This window comes from Aspergillus niger (genome assembly GCF_000002855.4).
Source record: "Aspergillus niger supercontig An07".
NCBI classification, from domain to species: Eukaryota; Fungi; Ascomycota; class Eurotiomycetes; order Eurotiales; family Aspergillaceae; genus Aspergillus; species Aspergillus niger.
The window spans coordinates 1,336,069-1,360,743 of NT_166523.1; the positions used below are offsets into that span (position 1 = coordinate 1,336,069).

At 49.5% G+C, this 24,675-nt stretch overlaps 13 protein-coding genes and 1 non-coding gene across 14 annotated transcripts; 9 read left to right on the plus strand and 5 right to left on the minus strand.

Annotated features, from left to right (window-relative positions):
* Nucleotides 1-1,099: 1,099 nt before the first annotated feature.
* Nucleotides 1,100-1,427, plus strand: An07g06220 (uncharacterized protein; the record flags this gene model as incomplete). Its single annotated transcript, XM_059748518.1, has 2 exons — nt 1,100-1,112; nt 1,153-1,427. The coding sequence occupies 2 exons, from the start codon at nt 1,100-1,102 to the stop codon at nt 1,425-1,427; spliced, it is 288 nt and encodes a 95-aa protein (XP_059605785.1).
* Nucleotides 1,428-2,716: 1,289 nt separating this feature from the next.
* Nucleotides 2,717-3,661, plus strand: An07g06230 (hypothetical protein; the record flags this gene model as incomplete). Its single annotated transcript, XM_059748519.1, has 4 exons — nt 2,717-3,054; nt 3,130-3,418; nt 3,448-3,548; nt 3,625-3,661. 4 exons carry the CDS (start codon nt 2,717-2,719, stop codon nt 3,659-3,661), a joined length of 765 nt encoding a protein of 254 aa, XP_059605786.1.
* Nucleotides 3,662-3,763: 102 nt separating this feature from the next.
* On the minus strand, nt 3,764-5,705 carry An07g06240 (uncharacterized protein; the record flags this gene model as incomplete). Its single annotated transcript, XM_001391665.3, has 4 exons — nt 3,764-4,695; nt 4,764-5,106; nt 5,208-5,478; nt 5,530-5,705. 4 exons carry the CDS (start codon nt 5,703-5,705, stop codon nt 3,764-3,766), a joined length of 1,722 nt encoding a protein of 573 aa, XP_001391702.1.
* A 404-nt stretch (nt 5,706-6,109) lies between these two features.
* Nucleotides 6,110-7,712, minus strand: An07g06250 (hypothetical protein; the record flags this gene model as incomplete). Its single annotated transcript, XM_059748520.1, has 8 exons — nt 6,110-6,202; nt 6,256-6,414; nt 6,558-6,693; nt 6,879-6,923; nt 7,075-7,239; nt 7,352-7,394; nt 7,465-7,563; nt 7,640-7,712. The coding sequence occupies 8 exons, from the start codon at nt 7,710-7,712 to the stop codon at nt 6,110-6,112; spliced, it is 813 nt and encodes a 270-aa protein (XP_059605787.1).
* Nucleotides 7,713-8,179: 467 nt separating this feature from the next.
* An07g06260 (hypothetical protein) lies at nt 8,180-8,601 on the plus strand (the record flags this gene model as incomplete). Its single annotated transcript, XM_059748521.1, has 2 exons — nt 8,180-8,240; nt 8,369-8,601. The coding sequence occupies 2 exons, from the start codon at nt 8,180-8,182 to the stop codon at nt 8,599-8,601; spliced, it is 294 nt and encodes a 97-aa protein (XP_059605788.1).
* A 49-nt stretch (nt 8,602-8,650) lies between these two features.
* On the minus strand, nt 8,651-9,828 carry An07g06270 (uncharacterized protein; the record flags this gene model as incomplete). The annotated part of the gene is made up of 2 exons (XM_001391668.3): nt 8,651-8,893; nt 8,980-9,828. The coding sequence occupies 2 exons, from the start codon at nt 9,826-9,828 to the stop codon at nt 8,651-8,653; spliced, it is 1,092 nt and encodes a 363-aa protein (XP_001391705.3).
* A 1,343-nt stretch (nt 9,829-11,171) lies between these two features.
* An07g06280 (uncharacterized protein) lies at nt 11,172-11,867 on the plus strand (the record flags this gene model as incomplete). The annotated part of the gene is made up of 1 exon (XM_001391669.1): nt 11,172-11,867. The coding sequence occupies one exon, from the start codon at nt 11,172-11,174 to the stop codon at nt 11,865-11,867; it is 696 nt and encodes a 231-aa protein (XP_001391706.1).
* A 1,249-nt stretch (nt 11,868-13,116) lies between these two features.
* On the minus strand, nt 13,117-13,757 carry An07g06290 (hypothetical protein; the record flags this gene model as incomplete). The annotated part of the gene is made up of 2 exons (XM_059748522.1): nt 13,117-13,421; nt 13,706-13,757. 2 exons carry the CDS (start codon nt 13,755-13,757, stop codon nt 13,117-13,119), a joined length of 357 nt encoding a protein of 118 aa, XP_059605789.1.
* A 303-nt stretch (nt 13,758-14,060) lies between these two features.
* Nucleotides 14,061-15,840, plus strand: An07g06300 (uncharacterized protein; the record flags this gene model as incomplete). The annotated part of the gene is made up of 5 exons (XM_001391671.1): nt 14,061-14,157; nt 14,210-14,625; nt 14,686-15,082; nt 15,142-15,569; nt 15,637-15,840. 5 exons carry the CDS (start codon nt 14,061-14,063, stop codon nt 15,838-15,840), a joined length of 1,542 nt encoding a protein of 513 aa, XP_001391708.1.
* Nucleotides 15,841-16,417: 577 nt separating this feature from the next.
* Nucleotides 16,418-18,477, plus strand: An07g06310 (uncharacterized protein; the record flags this gene model as incomplete). The annotated part of the gene is made up of 7 exons (XM_059748523.1): nt 16,418-16,449; nt 16,534-16,653; nt 16,708-16,924; nt 16,989-17,522; nt 17,584-17,832; nt 17,875-18,187; nt 18,242-18,477. 7 exons carry the CDS (start codon nt 16,418-16,420, stop codon nt 18,475-18,477), a joined length of 1,701 nt encoding a protein of 566 aa, XP_059605790.1.
* Nucleotides 18,478-18,856: 379 nt separating this feature from the next.
* Nucleotides 18,857-18,928, plus strand: tRNA-Gln (CTG). The gene has a single exon. It is a non-coding gene; the product is annotated as a tRNA-Gln (tRNA).
* A 729-nt stretch (nt 18,929-19,657) lies between these two features.
* On the plus strand, nt 19,658-20,561 carry An07g06330 (uncharacterized protein; the record flags this gene model as incomplete). Its single annotated transcript, XM_001391673.1, has 2 exons — nt 19,658-19,880; nt 19,963-20,561. 2 exons carry the CDS (start codon nt 19,658-19,660, stop codon nt 20,559-20,561), a joined length of 822 nt encoding a protein of 273 aa, XP_001391710.1.
* Nucleotides 20,562-21,133: 572 nt separating this feature from the next.
* Nucleotides 21,134-21,741, minus strand: An07g06340 (uncharacterized protein; the record flags this gene model as incomplete). Its single annotated transcript, XM_001391674.1, has 5 exons — nt 21,134-21,257; nt 21,347-21,437; nt 21,490-21,519; nt 21,574-21,600; nt 21,687-21,741. The coding sequence occupies 5 exons, from the start codon at nt 21,739-21,741 to the stop codon at nt 21,134-21,136; spliced, it is 327 nt and encodes a 108-aa protein (XP_001391711.1).
* Nucleotides 21,742-22,638: 897 nt separating this feature from the next.
* An07g06350 (uncharacterized protein) lies at nt 22,639-24,675 on the plus strand (the record flags this gene model as incomplete). Its single annotated transcript, XM_001391675.3, has 2 exons — nt 22,639-23,760; nt 23,812-24,675. Coding segments are annotated over 2 exons (1,986 nt in total), but the record flags the coding sequence as incomplete, so codon positions are not given.

Below are 24,675 nucleotides of genomic sequence, written 5' to 3' on the forward strand. Positions count from 1 at the left end.
CGGTTCCTGAGTTCTAGTGGTTGGTCAGCTGGAGTCGCCTGAAGATTTTTGATTTCTCCTCCACAACCGTTCGGCTGTGGCTCTTGGGAGCCGTGGTTGTCACCACGAGATGCCATGCCTTTGTCTCTCTTCGTTTCACACGCACCACGCTTCCGGTACTCCTCGCTGCCCCCTGGCCTGGGATACTAGTTTTGAGTCCATCTGAAACTCGAATGATTCGGGATTTAGCCGTCGATAGTCCGGGTTGGGAACTCGCAGCCAGTGCTGATTGATTCTCACAGAGAAGACCCCTGATGGGAGGGATGGCAGCGGATTCGGAAAGGAGAGCCGGCAGAAAGAGAGACAACTCCACTGGTTCGTTCCTGACTAGCGAACGCTGCATCCACTCACCATCCACTTGGTGGCCCCAATGACTCTCGCATTTCCTCCTCAACCGCTTCGCCAAACTCCGGCCTATCCCGCTAGTCCTCTCTAGTCCGGTGCAGGAACCAAGGGACCATTGTGCCCTTGCAGCCGCAATTAAACTCAATCGTGCGCATTTTTGAGCTGCGACTTCGCGCCATACGTATATGAACACTCTGGCCCCGGCTTCGATTGCTTGCTTCGTCTAAATGTCCGTCTTTCCGATGAGTTCTAGAGAAATCGGTGTGTGAGCTAATACTAGCATGCCTGTTTTCGTGAGGTGCATATGCCATATAGGGGGGTGCCGCGTCACTCCTTCAACTGTTATTATGAACAGCATTAATGAAAAATAAAAGTTTACTGAATACATTATTGGAGTACTTGCATGATAGTATCACCAAAACAACTCACAGTCCAGGCACCATTTCGGACAGCCCCTGATGCTGCACCGGTGAACAATACTAACACCGCCAACTTTGTCGCGCAAGAGACTGCTTATGAGAAGTCTGGGGCCCTCTAGCAGGAGTGCTTCCTTTGGAGATCACTGCTCGTATAAGGGACCAGAGTTGCCAACAAGGGCCTTTGCCCGGTCGGCTATCCTTGGTGGCTGCTGATGCCAATGTGGGGGCCAAACAGTAACACTGTATTAAAGGCCTTTAGTGATATCCGCTGTAGTGATAGAGCTATCTGGGAAACGATGACCCTGGCTTGTAGAGATGTTTTGGACAATAGGCGCACTACCAACTTCAGGGTTGCTAGAATCTTGGGGTGGCATCCGGATTCAATTCCCAGGCTCATCTGCAAGGAAAAGCTCGGCTGATCGTAAGGCTGAGCGTTTCGATCTAGCCCCATTTTATGTGCTTATTGAGGGCGAATACTGTGCTGATCTGCTTTCCGCCTTGCTGAGCGCCAGCTGCTGGACCCTGAATGTGGCCCTGTCTGCTGCTTTCGACTTTTCTGCTGAAGAGCCATCGGTTAATGTCAGGGGCTTACAAGCAGTACCGATGCTTGATACGGATGGCTAAGTTGTCTCGCTGGTATATAGGCCGCTCTTGAGATCATTGACACAGCACCCGTCTTCATAGCTGTTGTATATATAGTAGTAACCATAGATGCAAGTGTTGGCCGTGAATGCGTGCACTGTACAAGTAATTGACGCCGTATAGATGGCCACTAGTACGCTTGCGACTGTCAGCGCAGCAGCAACTATTGCCAGGCTCATTTGAATATAAGTGTCGTAAAGGTGGGTGGAATATGCGCCATGGAGCGGTCATTGACCCGGGTTCCCTTCAAGCCATGTTCTTGGGTCAAATTACCTGTATATTAAACTGTGTGGGGTGGGAAACCTGCATCTCAATCCTCACAAACACCTACAGCCATAGTCTCGAAATATTTGATGGAAATGGGCTATTTAGCGTCCAGCTCGTCATATATATTCAGAAGCGGTTCATTGAAGGCGGGTCGAATCACATCACTGCACATGTTGAACCACGTGGCTCAAGAACTGTGCTCATGTCCTAGTACTAGTAGTCCTGTCATTTTAATAAGGAATAGTGGTAATGAATCCGGGAGTTTGAGGGATGCTGTTCTTGCTTTAATGCCTCCATTTTCAGCAAATCTATGGTCCAAGAAATAGGAGACAAGAGGAAAGGGGGCACCACCGTTGCCACAATTATATGAGATGAGACTTTAGTAGGCCTGTGGACAGGCTCTAATGTTCGGTGCCAAGGTGAAGGCCCAATTGATCTTCCGAGCAGCAATTAATTCCCATTAAGGAACCTGAGACTCCAAACCAATGATGTGAAATAGTGGAAGCTTCTATTGAAAGTTTTTCCCAACGCCAGAGAGCAAGTCACGTATTCTCATAGTATTGGTTCTCCTCCTTCGGACAGCGTTACTTACAGAATGAATTTGATTTCATCAACAATGTTAGCAACTGGATCTAGATCATGCCTTTATATAACTTCTATCAAAATGCTTTCCTTTTCTACATCATCACCTCCAACAACCGTGTCATCATGTACCCATATGAGGTATTCATCGTGCAGTTTCCATCGCGATTACTGAAATCCATCCCATCCCGACTATAGACGTGCTGCAACATCCACTGACCACAGTATTTCACACCTTTAGTGCTTACCAACATCATCCGTCAATCCTTAGGTCAAGGCGCAGCCTTGCCCAAAAAGCGATCATGTGACTCCGCCTACAAGCAAGGCATCATCCTTCACACCCCGCTCATTCAGCTCGTATCCAGGAACATGGAGCCATCTTATCATGAATAATTGCATATTCCAGACATCTTCCCCCTACAATGTCCAAAACTGCACCCAACCCGACTTCCGACCAACCGGGGCTCGAAGTCTCAGTTGCTGATGGTCTCATCGTAGACCACCGCCAGATACAACAACAAGGACTATATTACGCAGGGGATGGATCCGATGCACCAATACCAGTACTTGCAGAGCCGGGGGCGGGGCTTGATACAAAGCAAGAGACAAATGTGGGGGAAGGGAGCAGATCGGAGAGAAGGACACTATGTGGTCTTCGTCGGCGGTATTTGTTTCTTGGGATTATCGTCTCTCTGATTGTCATTGCTGCTGCTGTAGGAGGAGGTGTAGGGGGCTCTTTGGCTTCACGTAAGAATTCCAGGTGAGTAATCGCTTTCTTTTTGGATTGAATTATCAATTATATGAGCGAATGATGAGTATAACACCCTTCATCTAGCTCTTCGACCACGAACACATCGGCAACACCCACTACTACCACCACCTCAACTTCTACATCTACGAGTACGAACGAAGCATGTCCTGCATCGAATGGAACAACGATCACTGTCCAAGGCATAGAGTATACACGGTTGTGTGGCATAGATCTATGCTCTTCGACTAATGGCTGCACCGAGATGACCATATCGGATGACACATTGAGGGATTTTACAACAGATTCACTGGTCAAATGCATTCAGCAATGCGAGTCGTATAATGATGTAATAAGAGGGTCTGAGTGTCATGGTGTTAGTTGGGATGCGAATGCTCCGGCTAGCTCGAACCATACCCATCGATGCTTCCTGAAGAATGCAACAAGTATACGAAAGTCGGCGCCGGATGGGTGGACGATAATGAGTGCGGTTCGGAGTGCGTGATGTGAGTATGTTGAATGGAAGGATATCTAATGAGTATAGTTGACTACATTAGACTCGATGGTAACGACTTCTATCAGCCCCAGTCAAGCTCATGTATTAATAGGTACTAACTAGCTTTAATATAGCAAGAACAACTTCGAAATTAACATCGCAGGCCAACCAAGAGTTAACCCTTGACTTTAAGCACAATATATACAAAACCCGTTACCAACCCATCTAGAACAGGACCTGCCTCACATCCTTATTATCCTTAATCTTAATATTCCTCATCATCAACACCCAAGCAATCGACAACCCCATGACAGCAGTACCCGCAATCATCATATTGCGCTGACTCCAAGCATAAGCATTCTGAATCGCAATACGAGTCTCGGACCCAACCGGATAACTCAGTTGCACATCCAACGACTCATAAATCTCCGCCCACTGATCCTTCGTCTCAGCGGGCAACAGCTCCCTCAGCTTCTGAGGAAGGGTGTTAGTCCAAATAGCACCGGAGACACTACTACCGACAGCACCACCCAGATTACCAAAAGTGCTCAGCAACGCCAACATAGCAGCGTAGTCCTCATGTCTAGATGCCGCCAGGACAGCAACCTGCTCAATAAGAATCAAGGTACCGCCACCAACAGCCAGGAAGATCTGGCACATGCACATGTATCCAATGCTGAAGCCGGGCTGGCGGAAGTAGATCATCAAGCCGCTGGCCAGGAGGTAGAGCGGGACAGCCCACATAAGAAGCCACTTGAAGCGGCCGGTGACGCGGATCAGATACCCGCAGCCGATCAGCCAGATGGGGTCCATGAGGTCGAAGATGGCGCTGATGTATCCGGCTTGGGTGAGACTGGTGTTGTAGACCACTTGCAGGAAGGAGGTGAAGTAGCTGGCCCAGCAGTAGTAGGAGACTTGGTAGGTTATGTCCAGGAGGCAGGCGCCGATGACGGTGCGGTTGGCGAGGAGGTGGTAGGGAATGAAGGGCTTGGGGGCTCCCCAGCGCTCGTAGGCGACGAAGCCGACGAGGACGAAGAAACCGACGATCATCATTGCGATGATCTTGGCGGATTTCCACTCGCCTTCGGTGTTTCCGGCGATGTTGAACGAGGTGAGGAAGAGGATAAGTCCGCCGATCATGAAGAGGATGCCGATGACTGGTTGAGGAAGAGCGTGTTAGTCGGGGGCGTTGGGGTAGTAGAGGTTTATTGGGGAGACGACTTACTGTCAAACTCGATGATGTAGAACCAGGTGCTCTGCCACCAGGTCCGGGTGCTTCGCGGCTTGTATTGCAAGCGACCCTCCTTGTCTGCCTTGCGCTTCGCCAGTTCCCAGGTTATGACCAGAGGCATTGCGACGATGGGAAGGATAATGCAGATGGTTCCGTAGGCCCAGCGCCAGTTGGTCTCGTGGAACTGGTTGGAGAGGGGAGAGCCGGCAAAGGCAGTGATAATGTAGGGAGAGGAGGTGAAGGCGTAGGCGATACCTCGATTGCGGAGCGAGGATGTATCGGAGGTCATCACGTCGACACAGAAGATGACACCGGTGAATCCGACGGTGTAGAATGCCTATTAGTGTCGCGGATTTAGTACGCTTGGGCATTCTTGAAGCATAGCAGATGAGACGATAAGAATGATCGATCTCGTATACACAGAGGGTAAAAACTCACCTGAGCAGCACAGTACGTGGCAATGTTGTTGCAGCCAGCCATCATAATCAGGCCCATGATAGCAATCAACACCATGATGCAGACACCCAATGTACGATCCCACAGGTTCAGTACCTTAGCAATAGGCATGACACAAGCAGCACCCATGACACTAGTAACGACAGTAATCACAGTGAGCAACGAGTGCTCAGAGAAATCACTGGTGATATACGCGGAAAGGTTCGCGGTCAAGCTGCTGTTCAATCCATTGACGAAATACAAGAGCCACATGCTATACACCGTTCAGCAGTCGCTCCAGAGGAACAGAAATCAAGCCACTCACGAAGCATAAGTGATAATCAGAGATTTCTTCGACCAAGAAGCAGTAACTGCTTCGGCGACACGAACACCATCCTGCTTATCCTGTTCATCCTCGACAGGCTGTTGAGGAGTATCGGGATCCAAAGAGATCGGATCCTCACTGACCCCGGTAGTGGTGGGAGGCTTTTCAGTGGCCATTTTTGAGGGGAAAAGCACAGCAATTATGCCCAAAGTGCTATATCATCAGTGGTAAGAGAAAGTTTCAAGAACTGATCGGCATCGAGGAAGGATATGCGCCATGTTATAAAGGCTTGACATGGGACGATGATTTCTTCGCCTCCCACGCACGTCCCACACCATCCCAAAGCTTTCCAAGTCCCAATTTCCTGAGCGGCCAACGCGAGAAGGAATTTGCGCTGGCTGTGGGTGCTGGTTCAGGCTTACAGTGGTAGTGGAACTCTAGGCAGTCTTGTCCTCTTGGCAAGCTGGCGACACCCCGTTCCACTTCGGATCAGATAATTCTCGCAGCTTGTCTCAGTGTGGTTCCATCAGGAGAACCTTCCCCAAAGGTTTTCCTGCAAAAACGGTTGATTTTGCCACATTTACATACATCTAGAACATTGCATCGAGCTCACGATGATTTCATATAGTATGTTGTAGTAGTCTCCTAATGCTGGTGCAAGGGTCTGGTGTCCCTGCTCCACTTAGAGACTCCTCCCCTAATTTGTTTCCTGGCTCCTCATTGCACCATGACGACTTGTAGCCCCCACTGTTCCGCGAAGTGCTGGTGGTCTGCTATTTTCCCGGGGGGCCCGAAAGGACCCGATTTCAACGCAATGATCTTGTTATGGTTCCTAGTGACGGTGACAAGCGGGCCGTGATAACATCGAGACCCACGGACATGGCACTGATGATGGAAGATAAGATGGATAAGAGTTCAAGCTGGATTTGAGGGCAGAAAAAAAAAAGACCAAGGAAGATAAGTAGGCCTTCAATTTCGTTAATGCATGTCATCCGTGCAAGAAGACTGCAAAAATTCCACGAGAGGACATGATCATCATCACTACATAATGCTAGGGGTGAATATGGGCCAGCTTCTGCCCTTCCCCCTCCATCGGGAAAAGCCCGGCCATTTTCCCGCAAGACAAAGACCGCACCAGCCGCACCAAAAACAAACCCTTCCAGCCTGTTTTAACGAGGGGCCCTGGTAAGGGAAAAGGTTCCAAAACAAGCCTAGTCAAGCCCGAAATATACTTGGCGGGTGCCACTAAACCTTATTGGCCGTATCTTATCTGATTTTGTATCGCACAATACCAGATCAAAACACACATCGTGCAACCCACTGCATGAAATTCCGAACATTACACCCACCCAAAGGTTCCTTCGGACCATGCCAAATTCGGACTCTGAATAGGCCTGGGGTACTACTAATTACACTGCTCCAGATAGTATCGTCTCCCCGCGGCTTATTTAAATGGCTGCCTAAATCTCTGCCCTGGGTTATCCCCACCTTCGTAAATATTCATACCTACCTCTCTCTTCCAGAGATTGATAACGCATGACTCACTCGTGACCTACAGCCAAGAAGTAAGCGAGGTGTGGATCATGTTGTGCGTAGGAGTGCGCTCTTGGCATGTCCTTGGCGGGTTGAAAGAGCTTTTCCGCCGTTAGCTGATGCTGGGCATCAACTGGTGGAATGGGATTCTGTGGAAGGCATACGTAGAAGTAGACGCTTCAACCAATAGCTCAGCAAAAACTCTTTATGTCTAGACATATACGAGCTGGAATGCTACGTAATGGACTTGAGTCATGGACTCATTGAACTAAATTCCGTGTTTCCAGACATCGGACAAGCAGCAAGAGAAAACGGAGGGTAGAGCCGAAAAGCTGCGATATCAGTCTAGAAGTATGATACCCTCAAAATTTCTAAGTTTATGTGGCAAGCATATTTGCATACTGGGCCGGGCATGTCCGTCCAATCGAGTGCCATGTGTAGCCCTCTCTTGGTACAGTGGAACTGCACCGTCTTTACCATGGCTCTTCGTTCCTTTTGTCTCTGAACACTAACCGAACAAGTACTACTTTCACTCTCACAGGTAGAGACATAAATCACAAGAGCGAAGTCGCTCTACCTTCCGTTGCCTCGTCAGGACAGCAATCAACTTCCAACTCCAAGCCAGTCAGCTCCGCGGTGGCCAAAAACATGCCTTTGTTATTACCCGACCAGTCATTATTATAGAAACGAATAGCCTTCAGCCGCTCAGAATATAGTCAGCCCAGCTCCTCAATATAGGCGCCAACCGCGCTATAAGGTCGTACCTGAACAAGCCGTCCCAACACCAAACCTGTTATGGACCCCCGCAGACCCGGCTGAAGCAATGTTACTGGCCATGAATAACGAGACTAGTGTCTCTTCAAACGGCCTAGGGGCTATTGCCAAAGGATTTGCTCCTCAGGGGATCTCCGATCTCGATATAAATCTGTCGTCAGCGCCGCTATCGGCGTTGTGTTGTGTACCCATATGTCCTGTGGCTGGAGGAAAGGGCCAAGGATGTGAGACGTAATCTTCGCACTTAGTAGCGGTGTTCGATTTAGTGTAACAGATAGTAGTTTCTTGGACATTCTGACAATTTATGGGATGGCTTTTGTGATAGGAAAACGCATCTTTTAACATGAATAATGAGAGCGACTCGTTGAGCCCTCCTGACAAAGAAAAACAGGGGGAAGAGGAGAGTAAGATCGGGGTTCTTAGTATCGTATCCACATATATGATGTACAAAATAACCGTTATTTGTAGGGACGATTGATTCTCTTCTTCTGACAGATTTTTCAAGATCAAAAATGTGACTATTTACTTATAGCTCTACAGACTAACTCGGTAATGGAGGCACCCGTGCAGGCTGACTACGTAGGGGCTGCTGAAACAGAGGAAGAAGTACTTTTACTACTGTCTACCCATAGGGTGATATTTACCTTTAGAGTAATAGTATTGATGTTGCTCCGAGCACGGCTTGTGCATGAACATATGCCTGGTATCGGAGCTAAGCCGGGTCTCATCGCCCAAAGAGATCAACAATTTCGTGGTACTTATTGATATCTAACGGTGCTGGCTTAGGTGCAAAAAGGAATAAAAAAAGAACTTCCTAATTAGACAGCCCGCCTTCCTCCTTAGCCTTCAATTTTATCTGAACGAACTTATCCATCTCTTCTCTTTCTTCAGGTGTCAGAAGCTTGATCCGATCGTTCAGATCGCCACCACCAAAGAACCTCCGATCAATCTTAGCCCAGTATATCATGTCGAATGCCCAGCTCTTTCTCGCGGCATAGTTGAGCCAGAAATCGCCACTTTGCCAGCTTCTCCACATGTGCTCCGAAAGCCGATCGGCCTCTTTTAGATCCCTCGGTCAATGGCTGCTTGCTCCTTATAGTTAAGCACTTTCAGGAACGTCGGCAACACCTCCTCATATTTTACCGTCCAATCATCCAAACCCGGTTTCCAGAGTTCTGGAAGCTCGAGTAGCAACCAAAAGGGTGGACTGTGGGCGAATCCAGGAGGCGCGGCGTAGGTAAATTCCCAGTCCACCACGCCTGTCATCTGGTGATGGTCGTTCGCAAGGACGTTGCCGGGTCTAAGGTCATCACAGAACAATCTGAACGGGCCAGAGTCGTCCTGGCAAAGCTGATGTTCGCGAGTGATCTTGCGGAATAGACATCTTGCGATGTACTTGTTTCGGCAGTCTTCCGCAGAGTCGATAGCATCGTTTCGTTGGGAAGACAGATGGATCATGTGCATCTCAGCCAGTGCTCGGTAATAAGATGACGCTGTTTTGAACGTGCCCTGAGGAAGAAGGTCAGGCGAAATCCCGCCTAGTTGGACGAGCTCATTCATGTTGAAAGTGAGGGGACGATGCTTAACAATCCACGTATCATCGAATTCTTCATTTTCTTTGGCTTTGCCGATGCAGCCAATCTCCGCAAATGAATGCCTCGATACCTGGAGCACGATATCTGCCATCTGGCCATAGATCCATTCAAGTCGCTCTTGTGACACGTTTGGGTCTAAGATCGGTCTGTCGTCGCGTGACCGGCCCGGTATGAGGGCATCGATGAAGTCGCCTTCGTTGCTTATGTGCTCCATGATGATGAAGGGTCCAAGTTCTTTTGGACTCTCCTTTGTCATTCCATGGTGAAGGATGTGAGGTATGCGTAGATTTGTAAAATACTCCAGAAAATGCATCACTGCCACTTCGCGCTGGATTTTCTCTTCTCGGAACATGGAAATCGAATGATGGCAGAGCCTCCATCTTTGAACAACATCCATAGCCAAGCATTGACTGATCCTCGTTGAGGTGCAAAAAGCTCCTCGGGGACCCCTCCTCTATGCTTGTCGATGAATCGTCCTATCTCTCGAAGAACGTCCGTTTCGAATATTTTATCTCTCCAAGGTTCGAATATTTCATCACATCGGGCCCATGCGACGTCGTCATATTCCATGCATCTTTCGGCTACGATGCCAGCAGCTGGAAATGGTGACATACTGGGTGACAAGATAGAACAGAGAAAGCCTCTATCTGGCGCTGCAATCCTGTTTGTTTTCCCTCAGGCACGCCCAATATTTTCTAGGCGCGAATCTATGGAGGCAGCGATAGAAAGAGATGCGCAAAATCTTATAGGTTTCTGATCATTGGAAAAGGGGAGGGGAGGAACAAAGGCCCTTGAATAAGGAGATCTACCAAGCCACCTTTGTTGATCACTTTGGCGCTGAACGCTGAATTGTCCTTTGGAGTGCCGGCGGACTCAACGGAGCCCGATCAGTCATCATTTGAATTCATAGATACATTTTTGACCAATTTTGAGCATTAGAAACTCGTCCAATATTACACATTTACATATAAAGCTAACAGCTAGTATGAGTAAAGGTGTATTTTATCCTACATCTCATAGTAACTTATAGTTGGCTTTGGATAGTAATGCGACTAATGTGGGAAGTAGTACATTTCATGCCATACTAGTCGATTTGGAATACCTACGTCAAGTGATATAGGTATGGCTAAAAGATTACGCCCAGCTTGCAGGTACGATGAACGCAACCCGAGCCTTGCGATATGATGCTCGTAGATTGTGTGGGCTATATGCTAGCCAGGATATGCCTCCCGCGTGTCAAATTGAAAGTTACTTAAAGAGGCTTTGAGGCGCTTGTGGGAGTTGGCCTGGCCGTCTTCGGCGTACGTATTTTGTCGTATTAATAATACGCCATAAGTAGAACTAACGAACCTCAATGCATACAAGACCGCATAGAGCACTTTAGATCATCTAGGTAGCTCTTATCAGGCTAATATAGCGTAGGCAGCTTCTAGACAATTCGTGTTAGATACGCGATAAGCAAGACGCTAGTCCCGACCACTCAGCCGTCGGACTATCGTAGGCCTAGCCAGCCTGGGGCTTACGCACCCTCTCCCTGGTTAATAGCGATTTGGGTTAGACATTTTTGATAGGAGCCAATTACTCTGCTGGGGACATCTGTCAACATCAGCAGCAACTCTGTACAAGAATGCGACGACAGCCTCGTCGAAAATCATTCCGGTTCAACCACCACTCCTGCACCTCATTGACCTGTACCATATCCGAACAGTCACACAAGTTTAAAGTCGTCCGGCTAAGAAGATGGAGAACCAAGATACTTTCGAGCTGTACTCGTTCTGGTGTTCTTCATGCTCTCAGCGGATCATAATCGCTGCTCATCTCAAAGGCATCCCGCTCAAATTCAATTACGTCGACTTGAGCGCAAGAGGGCACCATGACGCAAAATACAAAGATGAACTGAACCCAAGTGCTAGTGTGCCGACCCTGGTTGTGCATCACCCCGACGGCAGCAAGACCGTCATCCGACAATCCATGACCATCCTAGAGTACTTTGAAGAAAGATTCCCGGATCAGAGTCCTCTGTTGCCACCTGTTTCTGCTTGGCAGGATCGCATCAAGGTACGCGACCTAGTCAACATCATCGCGATCGATGTTCAAGCGCCCACCAACTCCCGGATTGCCAAGCGCGTCAGGTCCGTGCGAGATAACGTGGAGGATCAGGTCGGCTTCGTTAGGCAGGCTTTCACAGATGGCTTCCAGGCGTATGAAGCCCTGATCTCCGCATCAAGCAAGTATTCTTTCGGCGAGCAGGTGACATTGGCCGATATTGTGTTAGTTCCCGCGGTCGATCAGGCATTGATGTACAAAATGGATCTTGAATTTGTGCCCAAACTCTTGAGAGTCTATCACTCACTAAAAGAGTTAGAGGCTTTCAAGGCCGGAGATGAGAAAAACCAGGGTGATACCCCGGAGCAGTTCCGGGCCGCTTCCCAGTAGCTCTGGCCATTATGCGGGGTGTCCCAGTTGGTGGGTACTAAATACGTCTGCCGGGACACGTTTGTACATACCATCTCTGTTCCATGAGAATTTTATAGTCCCGTAAAATGACCTGACAAGTGCAAATCTTGAATAGATGATATGGTGGATTATCAGAATGGAAGACTCGTGCTGATTGGGGCGCTATTGGCGCGACATGATGAATCTGACCTATCCAACTTGAAGCAAAGCTAACAAACAATATGCATGATTGTTACTTCTTGGCGTGTGCAACTCGAAGTGGGTGTTAACGTGGATCAAGCTGCAAGCCTGGCACATCTCAGACTCGACACGAGTCGGTTGACACTTGGATATGAAGTCTGGCCCCTGCTGCTTGGCTCTTGAGATAAGATTCGTTTCCTTAGCAAGGTGCCCTGGTTATGTATATGTCTCCACAGAGTGTGTTGTAAACTGAGAAGGACTTCGGGCTTCCATGCAAGACGTAGATAGCATACCAGCCATTTCCCTATTATCTGTGGCTTCAGGTGTGCGGAATGTTGCTGCTGATATCGGGTTAAGTCGCACAAAAACTAGGCTGAAGGGCGACTGCAAGTAGAAGCATAGCCCTGATAGTACTCCATGTATCTCCTGTTCCGGCACATATGCCTGGTTTCACTGCTTGCATGGTGCCAGTATTCCAAGAGGTGATAGAGAACGTAAGCAACCGATATCAATGCAGTGAAATACATGCTGTTAGTGCTTATTCCCATCTACCAATTCTCCCTCTGGCGGTCTACTTTTGTGTAACCCGAGCTGCCATATGTAGATCGAAGTCGTAATCAGCACATGTGCTTCCGGACAGTGCTCAGACCACACACAATGGCATGAATTCGAGTTATGAAAATTTGCGATCCTCATGTTTGCCGCGCGGGGTAAAGAACGCTTGTTGTAGTATGCCAGAGCCTCGCGCCTCGGAAAATCCACGGTTATTCCCCATTCAACTAGGATTCCGATCGCGAAAGTTTATGAGGTCGGTCGGCTATCTTGGCAAGTCGGTGGTGTCTATTCTGGCCCCTCTTCGGCAAGGGTGTGTTATCATAATTCCCATATCTCATACCCGAAAATATGTCTTGACGAGGACGAGAGGAAGGAGAATGGTGTGATGCCACCTGTAGAGGTTTCCAGAGTAGTGTAGAAGCAGATAGATCACTCACGACTAGTCGAGTCGTCATACTTCGCAGTCGCCTTCTGACTCGTCTCCGGAAGTAAGTCAAGGTGCTGCAGGAAAGAGGCCATCTTGGACACGTGGGGCGTGTTGTTGTTGTTGTTGTTGTTGTTGTTGTTGTTGTTGTTGTTGTTGTTGTTGTTGTTGTTGTTGTTGTTGTTGTTGTTGTTGTTGTTGTTGTTGTTGTTGTTGTTGTTGCCTGTTAAGATCCTTGTGAGTACCATGGTTATCATGGGGTAAATACGCTCCAACCGAATGACCAGCAGAGTGGTTGAAGGCTTCTGATAACTCGGTGAGGGAGTGTTGTAGTTGAACATTGTGGCCGAACTGTTGTAGGAGGTATTGCGACGCTAGCTATAACCAGCTTCACAATGTCAGCAAAGCCATAATTATGAGCATGATACGCTGGAGTCATTGCAAGATTTTGCTCAAGATTATTTCTGTGTGTGTGTGTCCGTCAAATTCCGAAGCGCGGCCCCTGAAAGGTTACTTAGTAACGGTTCACGGGAGGCACATCCGGGGACTCGTCTGGCTCCGACCCGGCCAGTTCACTAAATGGGCAATACATCCTCGGCGATTGGCGGAGAAGGCAGGCTGCAGGGTGCTTGAAAAGCTTGCGCAGACCCCGGCACACCATCCGGTTGCATTGGAGGGGGTGAAATGCACCAGGAAAGCCAGGTCAGCATGAGGAACAGTGGGAGAGAGTGGGGATGGCTGGCTGTTAGAGAGCGGGTAAGGCTGAAGCACATCCCACTCGCTTTGCGGTACCGGATCCACTGCACGCGCTATTCACCCCCTAGGGCCCTCATTCTCTGTGCTGGTTTGTAGGAGAAATGGTGGCTCTTTAGTCACGCTTGGAGGGGAGATGAGAAGATTTTCTGTCGCCTAGATAAGAAAAATGATCCCTCTCTTCGTACTCAAGCATCCCTCCATATCATCCCAATGTCCATCTCTACGCTAAGTCCCAGTCTCTGCTTTCTTCTGCCAGGATGCAAGGCCTAAAGCAGCATCTTACTCTGTTTAGGAAGCTCACACTAAAGCTCCTATGTGCTGCAATCTGCTTTGGCTTATCGGGCGCTGCCCGGGGTCCGTTGTCCCCCTCCCTTTCCCTGCGTCCTGGCGAACTGACTCTTTATAGGTCTTGATTCTGGGCTTATCGCCAGCACTGTTGCGGAACGGTCGTTCGTTGACCAATTTCATCTAGAGGCCAATTATCTCAGTGCGTCCCAGAAAGCCAATCGCTTGTCGAATATCACCTCTATGGTCCACATAGGCAGTCTACCGGGGGCTATAGTCGCATTCTTGTGCAGCGAGCGCATCGGAATCCTTTGGACCTTCCGTCAATGTTGCTTGATGTGGATCATTGGTTCTGTGGTGTTTATCACATCCCGTGACCTTGGGCAGGTATATGCCGGTCGCTTTATAATGGGTCTTGGTATTGGACAGTTTGGTGTGATGGCCCCGATCTACCTCGGGGAGGTGGCACCCAGGGAAATTCGCGGGATGCTTGTGGGTTTATACGGCATGTCAGAATATCTAGGAATTATGATCGGGGTGAGCATAATTTAAAAGCCGTAAAAGAACTACGTGGCTCAGCTTGCTGATCTTATGCAGTACTTCTCAATATGGGGAGCGTCCATTCACATCCCCAACTCGAGTGCCAAACAGTGGGTCATCCCACAAAGCGTTCAGATTATGTGGGCAGGCCTGCTGCTGATCGCTTCCATGTTTTGTGAGGAGAGTCCTCGCTTTCTATGTCGAAAGGACCGTCCTCAGGCAGCACTCCAGTCTCTTGCACGACTATGGAATGTGTCCCCACTGGATCCGGGGATTCATGTGGAGGTCTCGAATGTCAAAATTCAGCTCAAACTTGAGCGCGAGGTGGCATCACGATCAGGCCTTATTGGAGTGCTGAAAGAGCTGTTTGGAACAAAGTCCCACTTGAAACGGATCGCTTTCGTGTTTGTCCTGCAGTGTTTGGGCGAGTGGTCCGGTCCAAACTCAGTGACTAGTAAGTCTCAGCCTCGGAATCAACAGTATGCACCCTCGGGCTAATCTGCCGTACACTAGCATATGCCCCCGAGTTATTCGGACTCTTCGGTATCCAAGGACAGTCGCAAAAGCTTTTCACAACGGCGGTTTTTGGTGCTGTCAAGTTTGTATTTGCGCTGATTTCGGCAGTCTTCTTTATAGATTATTTGGGCAGGAGAAAGACATTATATATCGGTCTCGTGCTCCAAGTTATCGCCCTGACCTATGATTCGATCTTTCTCACAATATTTAGCTCTCTATCTGGCCAGTCGCAAGATGACCCAGCAGTAAGGCATGCGGCAATCGGCGCGATTGTGATGATTTACTTCATCGGCATTGGATGGGCCTTGGGCTGGAATTCAATCCAGTATTTGATCACCGCTGAATCCTTCCCCCTCGGGGTTCGGATAGCAGGGGTCACTCTCGTTACACTGTGGCACTACGCCAACCGGATCGGCATTTCCAAAGTTGGTTCCCTGTGTATCCTTGGCGCAGATCGACTGCCGGATGATATTGACTAGAGTTCCCTCTTAGGCAACCACATTGATGCTGCTCGACCACGACTCTCTAACACCCAAGGGTACTTTCTGGTTTTTCACTGGGATGTCCTTGCTGGGTCTCCTATTCACATGGTGTTTCCTGCCCGAAACTGCCGGTAAAGGGTTGGAAGAAACGAATGAGCTGTATACGGGGGATCGGAGTGGCACAACCCCGCATGACCAAAGAAATGCTGATTAGGCTCGGAGGATGAGCGGAATTCGCCCGCATCTCTGTATCTACTTCAAAATGGGTTTGGAACGTTGGGAACGACTAATGTTATATCCGTTGGCAGTCAGAAGGCCGCATATTTCCGTTCTTCTTGAAACTAAGATTGGGGCTATCGACTTACCCCGCAGGCCAAGTTGCACGTAATTCTCCTAATTCTCCTTGCTGACACGGCAAAGCTCCTTCTACTAGTGGATCAGGTTAATCAACAAGCTCCACCACAATTAACTTCAAGCGGGGTAAGCTTTGAGATACTGCCAAAGATTGGCTGGCTGCTTATCTCAATTGGCAGAGGAAGCTCAAGCCAAATGGCGGGTGGCTGTCTGAGCGGAATACTATTCCACTTGGGCGCTTGCCCTTGCAGCTGTACAGTCAGGTTTTTGCGAAGTATAGCGGCGGAATGGACTCCATGCACCGGTCACACCAGTGTATCCTCGCATGCTATAAACCCGAACGTGTCCGCATGGTTTTTCCCGTGCTGAGGGGTTTTCTCACAGTTTGGCTATCATTACTTGAGCCACCTTTTGGCTAATTGACTGCCCTACGCAACATGGAGGATTCCTACGATTATATTATCTGCGGGTTAGTTTTCACTTAGTATAGAGTGTGCTCTTTGTCTGATCCTTGCCTTCATCATGGCTAACTGTTGTTTCCTTCTACTCTCAGGGGTGGCACCTCAGGATGCGTGGTGGCCGGGCGCCTGGCTGAAAATCCACACATAAGGATTCTTCTTATTGAAGCTGGACAGCATAATAAGGACCTCGAAAATGTCCACATGGTCGGCGGGTTCGTACGCGCATTACACTCCTAGATATCGGTCCAACTTTCTGACTTAAATAGCTGGGGTAATCTGCTCGACACTACAACCGACTGGAACATTGTCACTCCGCCCATGCCCAATGTCAATAATCGCCAAGTAAAGCTCAGCAGAGGCAAATTTCTGGGTGGCTGCAGTGGCTGTAACGGCACAGTTTGCGTACGCGGCAGTCCGCAGGATTACGATGACTGGGGTCTGGATGGCTGGAGTGGCAAGGAATTTTTCAAGTACATGCAAAAGGTCTCGGCTGTCATATCCTCCAGGACGTGAGATCGAGACAACAAAGCTAATACCCTCTATTTAGGCCGAAACCTTTCACACTAAGCCCTGGTTTAAGGCGTCCGATCGGCATCATGGAAACTCAGGTCCTCTTCACATCGAACCACATGACCTCGCGCCCATTTCCGAACTTGTAATGGACTCTTTCGTTTCGCAGGGCCTTCCATTGGATCATGACATGTTCACAACTGGTGAAACACCCCATGGTTGTGGCCATGTACCACGATCAGTGTACAATGGTATCCGCACTACTAGCGGAGACTTTGTCACGAACGGGTATCATCGCAACAATGTTACAATAATGACAGACACCACTGTGGACAGGGTACTCTTCAAGAAGACCCCGAGTGGGCTCAAAGCGGACGGTGTCTCAGTGGTAACAGCAAATGGGCGACGGACACTGTATGCCAAGAGGGAGATAATTATTAGCAGTGGATCTTATTGTAGCCCTACAATCCTAATGAGGTCTGGGCTTGGTCCGAAGGAAGAGTTGCAGAAAAACAGTATCGAGTGTTTGGTCAACCTCCCGGGGGTCGGGCAAAATCTCATGGATCATTTGGTAGGTGCTGTATAGCAGCTTCATCTATGTATATGATTTGCATTTAACCAGACTCGTCCAGATCGTTTTTATGTTCTACGAGACAGAAAAGCCCGGTCTGACGACCGACCACCACGTCTACCATGGCGAGAATTTCAACACAACCTATGAGCTTTGGAAAGAGAAGAAAGAAGGGTTTCTGTCAACATTTCCTTTTGGCGCCTTTGCCTTCGTGCGTCTTGATGAACGTCTTAGGAATGAGCCACTGTGGAAGAATGCGCCACGACAGCCAGGCCGTGATCCCATGGGTTTGACACCAAATCAGCCTAATGTCGAGCTCTTCACTACGGAATGTTACGGTGGTCCTAAACAGTACGATCAATTTCCCATTGATCACAAGTACGCATTCTCAATTATCGCCGAATTGTTCTCGCCCAGGTCTCGCGGTAGTGTGACACTGAAATCTAAGGATCCCTTGGAGAAACCTGTAGTGGACTGCAACTACCTCGCAGACCCACTAGATCTGCTTGTCTTAACCGAGGCGTGTCGATTCGCAAATGAGATCATCACCAAAGGTGCTGGGACGAAGGACATCGTGAAAGGCTCTTGGCCCCCTCATCTGACACACCACACTTACACGAAGAGAGAGGAGTGGATCCCTTATGTGAAAGAACATGCGACAACTTGTACGCCCCTTCCTTCTGTCTGTTGGAACCACTCATACTGATTGACTTATACAGGCTACCACGCTGGAGGTACCTGCGCAATGGGCCCAGATGGCGATACCCAAGCCGTTCTCGATAACAAGTTGCGTGTTCGTGGCGTGACCGGACTCCGTGTGGCAGATTGTAGTGTCATGCCAACCCTGAACGGGGGACATACTCAGATGCCAGCTTATGGGATTGGCGAGAAATGTGCGGACCTCATCAAAGAAACATGGACATCGTCCCAGACCTTCAATGTGGCAAAACTCTGAGGTGTCGTACCGCGTTGGTGCCAACAACGAGGTTTTGGTGATCGACAATCCCCTGGTCCTGGCAATGCTAGAGCTTTCCTTGGATATTTATGTTGCCTATGTCATGGGCTACTAGTACCTCGTTCACTGATGTGCAAGACTTCGATTATTACCATGATTCCGTTTCCATTTTTCTTGTTGTTAGACAGACGGGACGAGACGAAGTAGAAGGAGGGGCCACCGATAAAATTCTTATTCCACTGTCGCCAAGCTGGTCACACCGCTGTAGGTTTGTCCATCGATCATCTCTGATGCCTCGAGAGTTGAAGGGTAAGCCTTGTGTAAGCTTACTTGTTTGCGCGCTTTATAAGTCCAACCTATCACGATCTTTCAACAACAAGGTTGTGTAGTGTAATGGTTATCACTCTGGATTCTGATTCCAGCAATCCCGGTTCGATCCCGGGCACGACCTTTTTGCAGTCCTTGACTGCATGGTCCGAGCCATCTTTTTAAGCCCACTACCATATGGTTATTATTATTCTTAGCTAAATAAACGTTGTCATCTTTTCCTTTTTCTCCCTATGATTCAGCATCCGATTGACAATGTTATCATCCACCCAGCAACCCCCAAACACCCAATAACAACCACCTCCCTCAGCCTTGTGGGCCCAACCTCCAATTCTACCTCAACGCTACCCACTCCTTACGATGCCGATAGCCCGGGCTACCAGCCAACCCACCCCAATGCGCTATTGCCATTTGTCCGTTCTCCCTTAGGGCTGCCGCAGTAAGGCTGATAGCGTGCTTGCGTGCTCCCAGCAGAAAATGGCGCGTGGAAGGAGAAGGAAAAAAGCTGCGTTGCTCTGGATAACCAGCCAGATGTTCCAGTTTCTTTTTTTAATTTTTGCACGGAGAATTTCGTAGTAAGGGGTAATTGGCGCCCTTCTTTCATAGTAAGGTTACGTATCTACCTATGGAGATATTCTCCCCTCTTAGGGTTTAGGGTGTTGAAGAGGGGGTGGCTAGACGCTGTCTCTTCTTGCCATCCGTGATAGGACTTTGTAACTTTGCCTTTAAATCTATTCTTTTCTTTTAGCCCGATATAGTCGGTGGTGTTATCATCGCTTGCCGCATGCATACTTTATCTTAACCTTATCCCTGTACATATCTCATCACCTACTATTCGGTGTACTACTCAGGAATGTCAGAGCCCTTTCATCCCGCGAAATCACCGGCCCTCCCGGTCGTGGAATCCTCCACCAACACCAAATCCCCTCACTCTCAAGAGACGAAAGTGCGCCGGTTAAGAGAAACTGTCGATAGCAATTATGCCGACATCATCTGTATCATTCTCTGCTTCGTCACGGGGCTTTGCGACAGCTCCGCATTCAATGCGTGGTCATGCTTCTTAGCTATGCAAACCGGTACGTCTATCTTATCCCCTTATCCTACTACACCACTTCCCTCCTATTACTCACATACTGATAATATCCTTGAATTAAACAGGAAACACCGTCGTCCTCGGCCTCGGCGCCGCCTCCCTCCCCAGAGATGACAGCGACAGCTGGCTAAAATCCCTCGTCTCGATCGCCAGCTTCGTCACGGGTTCATTCACATTCAGCTTCGTCGGACGACACCTCGGTCCCGCCCGTCGCGGCACACTTTTCGCCTCATTCATGGTGCAAGTGATTCTCATCGTGATCGCCGTCTCCCTGATACAGTCCGGACTTATCGCGGAATCCGAAGATGTCGTCACCTCCAAACACCATGGCGGCAAGCTCCTAGAGCTGATTCCTATTGGCTTGCTGGCCTTCCAGTCCTCCGGGTCTATCAATAGTACGCGCTCGTTAGGTTTCAATGAGATTCCGAGTGTTGTTATCACGAGCGTGTATTTTGATATTGCTTCCGATAAGAATATCCTCGCTGTGCAGAATGTTAAAAGGAATAGGAGGGTTGCTGGGGTGGTGGCGCTGTTGATTGGGGCGATTGTGGGTGGGTGGTTGAATAGGAGTGCTGGGGGTATGGCGTCGACTTTTTGGTTGGCGGCGGGGATTAAGTTTGCGATTGGGTTGGGGTGGTTGTTTTGGATGCCTGTTAGGGGGTAGGGGGTATGTTGAAGTAAGTTGTTGGAGGGGGGTTTGGGGAGGGTGGAATGGTGGTGAGTTTGTGGTGTGTGTAGATGGGTGTAGGATTGTATAGTATCTTGTTTGGAGGGCGTTTATGTATAGATGGATGAGGGATAGACTTGAGGTTGGAAAAATCAAGGGTATAGATTTCTTTTCTTTTTCAGTGCTTGTTTGCAGAGTGCCATGGGTGTGAATGGCCAGTAAGTAGTATGATACTTCACTAAGGTGAAGCTGCGATGTAGATGACCACTATAGTGATGAATATACCAGCACTTGCTATAGCATGCATCATTCATGACTTCCATTATGATTAACCCAATCATGCCAGGACGTTCAATACATTGCAACGCATGGGTGACTAGCGGACAGGGTTGAGTTGCCCTTCGATATGTACATGATACTGTCACTGCTGCTCTGCTCTGTCTTGACGTCTCGGCGATTAACTTGTCATTCCTTGCTCCATGTTTCAGGATACGCTATCGTACAGTCTTCCTCCACCTCGCAAAGCTCACATCCCTCAATTGGTATAATTCCATCATCTCATCAAATATTTAGTCGCGCATAGGGCGCAGAGGGCTCTGACGGGGGAGCATCATCGGGGGTCCGCGAGCGCGGAGCCAGGCATCGTTGTGAGGGCCTTCGGTACGAATAACGCTGCCGATGGACATGAAGAGACTATCAAAAGAGTATGATTAGTATTATCCAGTCGAACATACAGAACCGATAAATAGACATAGAATCGCAAGGAATTGCGCAGAACGTACCCAAAAGTAGCACCAGAACCAAGCATATATTTACCCAGGGTACGCATAACACCGTTAGGTCCAGCCCCGTACTGGAAGATGGTGACAGTTCCTGCTCCATATTAGTCGGGTTCGGAGGAGGGGTTACGTTTGCATAGACGAACCGATGATGAAGCCCATGATACCTCCAACAGCTGTTGGGAATGATTAGTACCGTATTAATCAGCTTGCACACTTCTTTAACCTACTGGATCCCATCATGGCACCCATCTTCACTGTAAAACATGTTAGTTGATCCGTACGGCAGACTGAGGGCGAAACTCATCCAGCTGGTGAATGGCATGGGATCCGTTTAACTAACTCTTCTCAAAGGTAGAGGGACCATGCCCTTGGGGGGGACCAGCAACGACGGGCATGTTGAATGATAGTAAATAAATATACAGCGAGCGCAAGAAATTTGACAGCACAAGACCAGTTTCCCTCAGACGGTCGTTTCCTCCGGCTTCAGTCTTCTAGAGTCGGCAGCAAAGCTCCAACGGTGGGCGCATCGAAACCCGAGGCCCAGAAGCACGTGACACCGCCTGCCGTATTAAGAACTAAAGGTCTGTGCGGTGTTACCTAAGCACACGTGTGTTAACACGTGATTTTGGCCTCAGGCGTAGGGAGACGAAGGAAGCCGTGAGCTGATCGGCTCTTCTCTCCCGCCGCAAGTTGGTGGCTCTCCCCATGAAGTCTGCTCCTGAATCGTCTGATCTAGTGCCTCGACTTACCATTTCGGCGGCTTAGGAGCCTGTGCAAGGCGGTAGTTCCGTCTCGTGCCTCCGTCTTCTTCGCTGCCCGGTCGCTTGGTCCGTTCACTCCTCGGTTCGGGCCAAGACCTCCACGCCTCCTTGGTCAGGACTGAAGCGCCTTCTTGCCTCCCCATCAGATCCCTTTTTAGACTCAACTGTTCATACTCATCCTGCCGTGGTAAGTTTGACTTGCTAGCTGTTGGGTCTCGTGTGTCCCTCGACGATGGCAGGCGCTGTTGCGTCGATGCGGAACCGGAGTCGATGTTTATATGAGGGTCGTCCGGACAATTGCTAACGTGACCTCTTACCAGCCGAACGGACTGTATTCACGATATTTCCGCGCGCCTACCGTCGCTACAAACATTTTTGCCTTCGAGGTCCGTCGCGACGGGCACTCACGGGCGGCTAGCATCCGAACGCTTCTCCTTGCATACTTTGACGATCCTCTTTTTCCGTTGAGCGGACGAGCGCCTATGAGATAGAGCTCCTTTCCATCACACTCACCATACGGTATCCTTCTCCATGACTGCTGTGGCATCACCACCTAGTGTGCAATCGGGCCCTCACTTGGGATGGTTCGACTCTGGTAACGGGGGACAAGGTGCTCTGTCTTCAATGGACGCGGAAGAAGTTTCACGCACATTTTTGCCGCGAAGGACTGTTCAGAGATCGAATTCCTCCTCTTCCCTAGCATCTACTTCATCAACCTCGACCGCTATAGTTACGCCGCAACCCCCTAATGCGGGACACATGAACAACGTTGAACACGCTACATGGTCAGCAAAGAAGAAACCCTCAAGAAATAACTGGACAAATTCTAAGTCAGAGCCGGTGGCTGGGCTGAGCAACGCCCGCTCCCAGGCCATGCCGGCCTTTTCTTCGGGCCCAGGAGCCTCTTCTACTATGACCGCGATCCACCAGCCGTCTTCCATTGTTCCATCTCAACACATGCTTCAAGCATCACAGCAAAATGGCGTACGCGCCGCAAGCGCACCAGCAGGCGACCCCCCCGCCATCCTTACACTCCTACCCATCAACGGTACCTTCGACAAGAAGCAGATCAACGTACCGTTTTATCCGGATCTACTACGCATAGGTCGCCAGACAAATGCCAAGACCGTGCCAACACCGGTGAACGGCTACTTCGATTCCAAGGTGCTGTCTCGGCAGCACGCCGAAATCTGGGCAGACAAAAGCGGAAAGATCTGGATCAGGGATGTTAAGTCCTCAAATGGTACATTCGTTAATGGGCAGCGGCTGTCTCCAGAGAACCGCGAATCAGAGCCCCATGAGCTTCGCGAGAACGATACTTTAGAGCTGGGAATTGATATCGTCAGCGAGGACCAGAAAACGGTTGTCCATCATAAGGTTTCCGCCAAGGTTGAGCATGCCGGCGTATACAGCAGCATTCCGAATATTCTGGACCTCACCCTAGGCGACTTGGATCCTGCTTCTGGAAATGGACTGCTCCCGTCTCCCCTTAGTCAACCGATGTCGCATCTCAGGGGGCGATCGGGAAGCAACATGAGCAACCGCAGTGCCCAGAGTGCAGCTAGCAGCCAATTCAACGCAATTCAACAACAACGTCAGATGAACTACTGGAATTCACCTATATCTATTGAACAAGTTGTCAAGCGACTTACGGTATGTCATTCGGATCACATTCGCAGCGAGCTTGCTCTAACGAGTTTTCAGAGTGAAATGAAACAGGCTAAACAGCAATCTCAAGAGCTCCGGCAAACCGACGAGTTCTTGACTGCCATAATGAAACCCGGATATGTGGAGAAGGAGAAAGCGAAGCCTCCACCAGTGGATAACAACGCTCCCCGTCCAGTAAACGGGCGGCCAAAGATGCCTCGCGTAGATTCTTTCTCTCGCTTTTCCGACCCTCCAGCTCCTCCACCGCAACAACCATTGCCCGAAAAGCCCGATGCTTTGCCGCGGAATGGCACAGACGCCCTATCGCCGTTGAAGCGATCCGAGACAGAAAAGTCTAAGCTTGGCCCCAACTCGCCTGTTACACGTGAGAATAGCCAGATCTTGTCCCTCATTGAGGCTCTGTCCTCCGCCAAAAGGGAGCTCGATAGCCAGGGCGCTCGTGTCAAGGAGCTTGAAGCGTTACTTATTCAGGAAAGAAATGCTCGCGAATCTGCTGAGGAGAAGGCCCGGAGCCTGGAAATGAAATCCACTCAATTTGCTCCAGGCCCAACCGCAGATGCCGAACCTGAAGACGATAGCACCAAGAAACCGACTGAAATGGAAGAGCCAAAGACTATGCCGCCGGATGCCGACATTTCAACCGATTCCGATGCACCCACTTCTGAAAAGCAGTCTTTGGCAGAAAGCCAAACAGATGTTTTACAACGTCGTCTCGAGTCAATGATACTGGAGATGGAGGAGATGAAGAAGCAAGTCACGATGTTCAAAGACCGGGCAGATGTCGCGGAGAATGAGGCTGTCGAGGCGCGGAAGTCGCTGGCGGAGATGATTGAAACTTTGCGGCAAGAGCGCGCAGAGCGTGCTCAGGGCAACGCAGTGTCCGGTGCGCAGACAGATGCT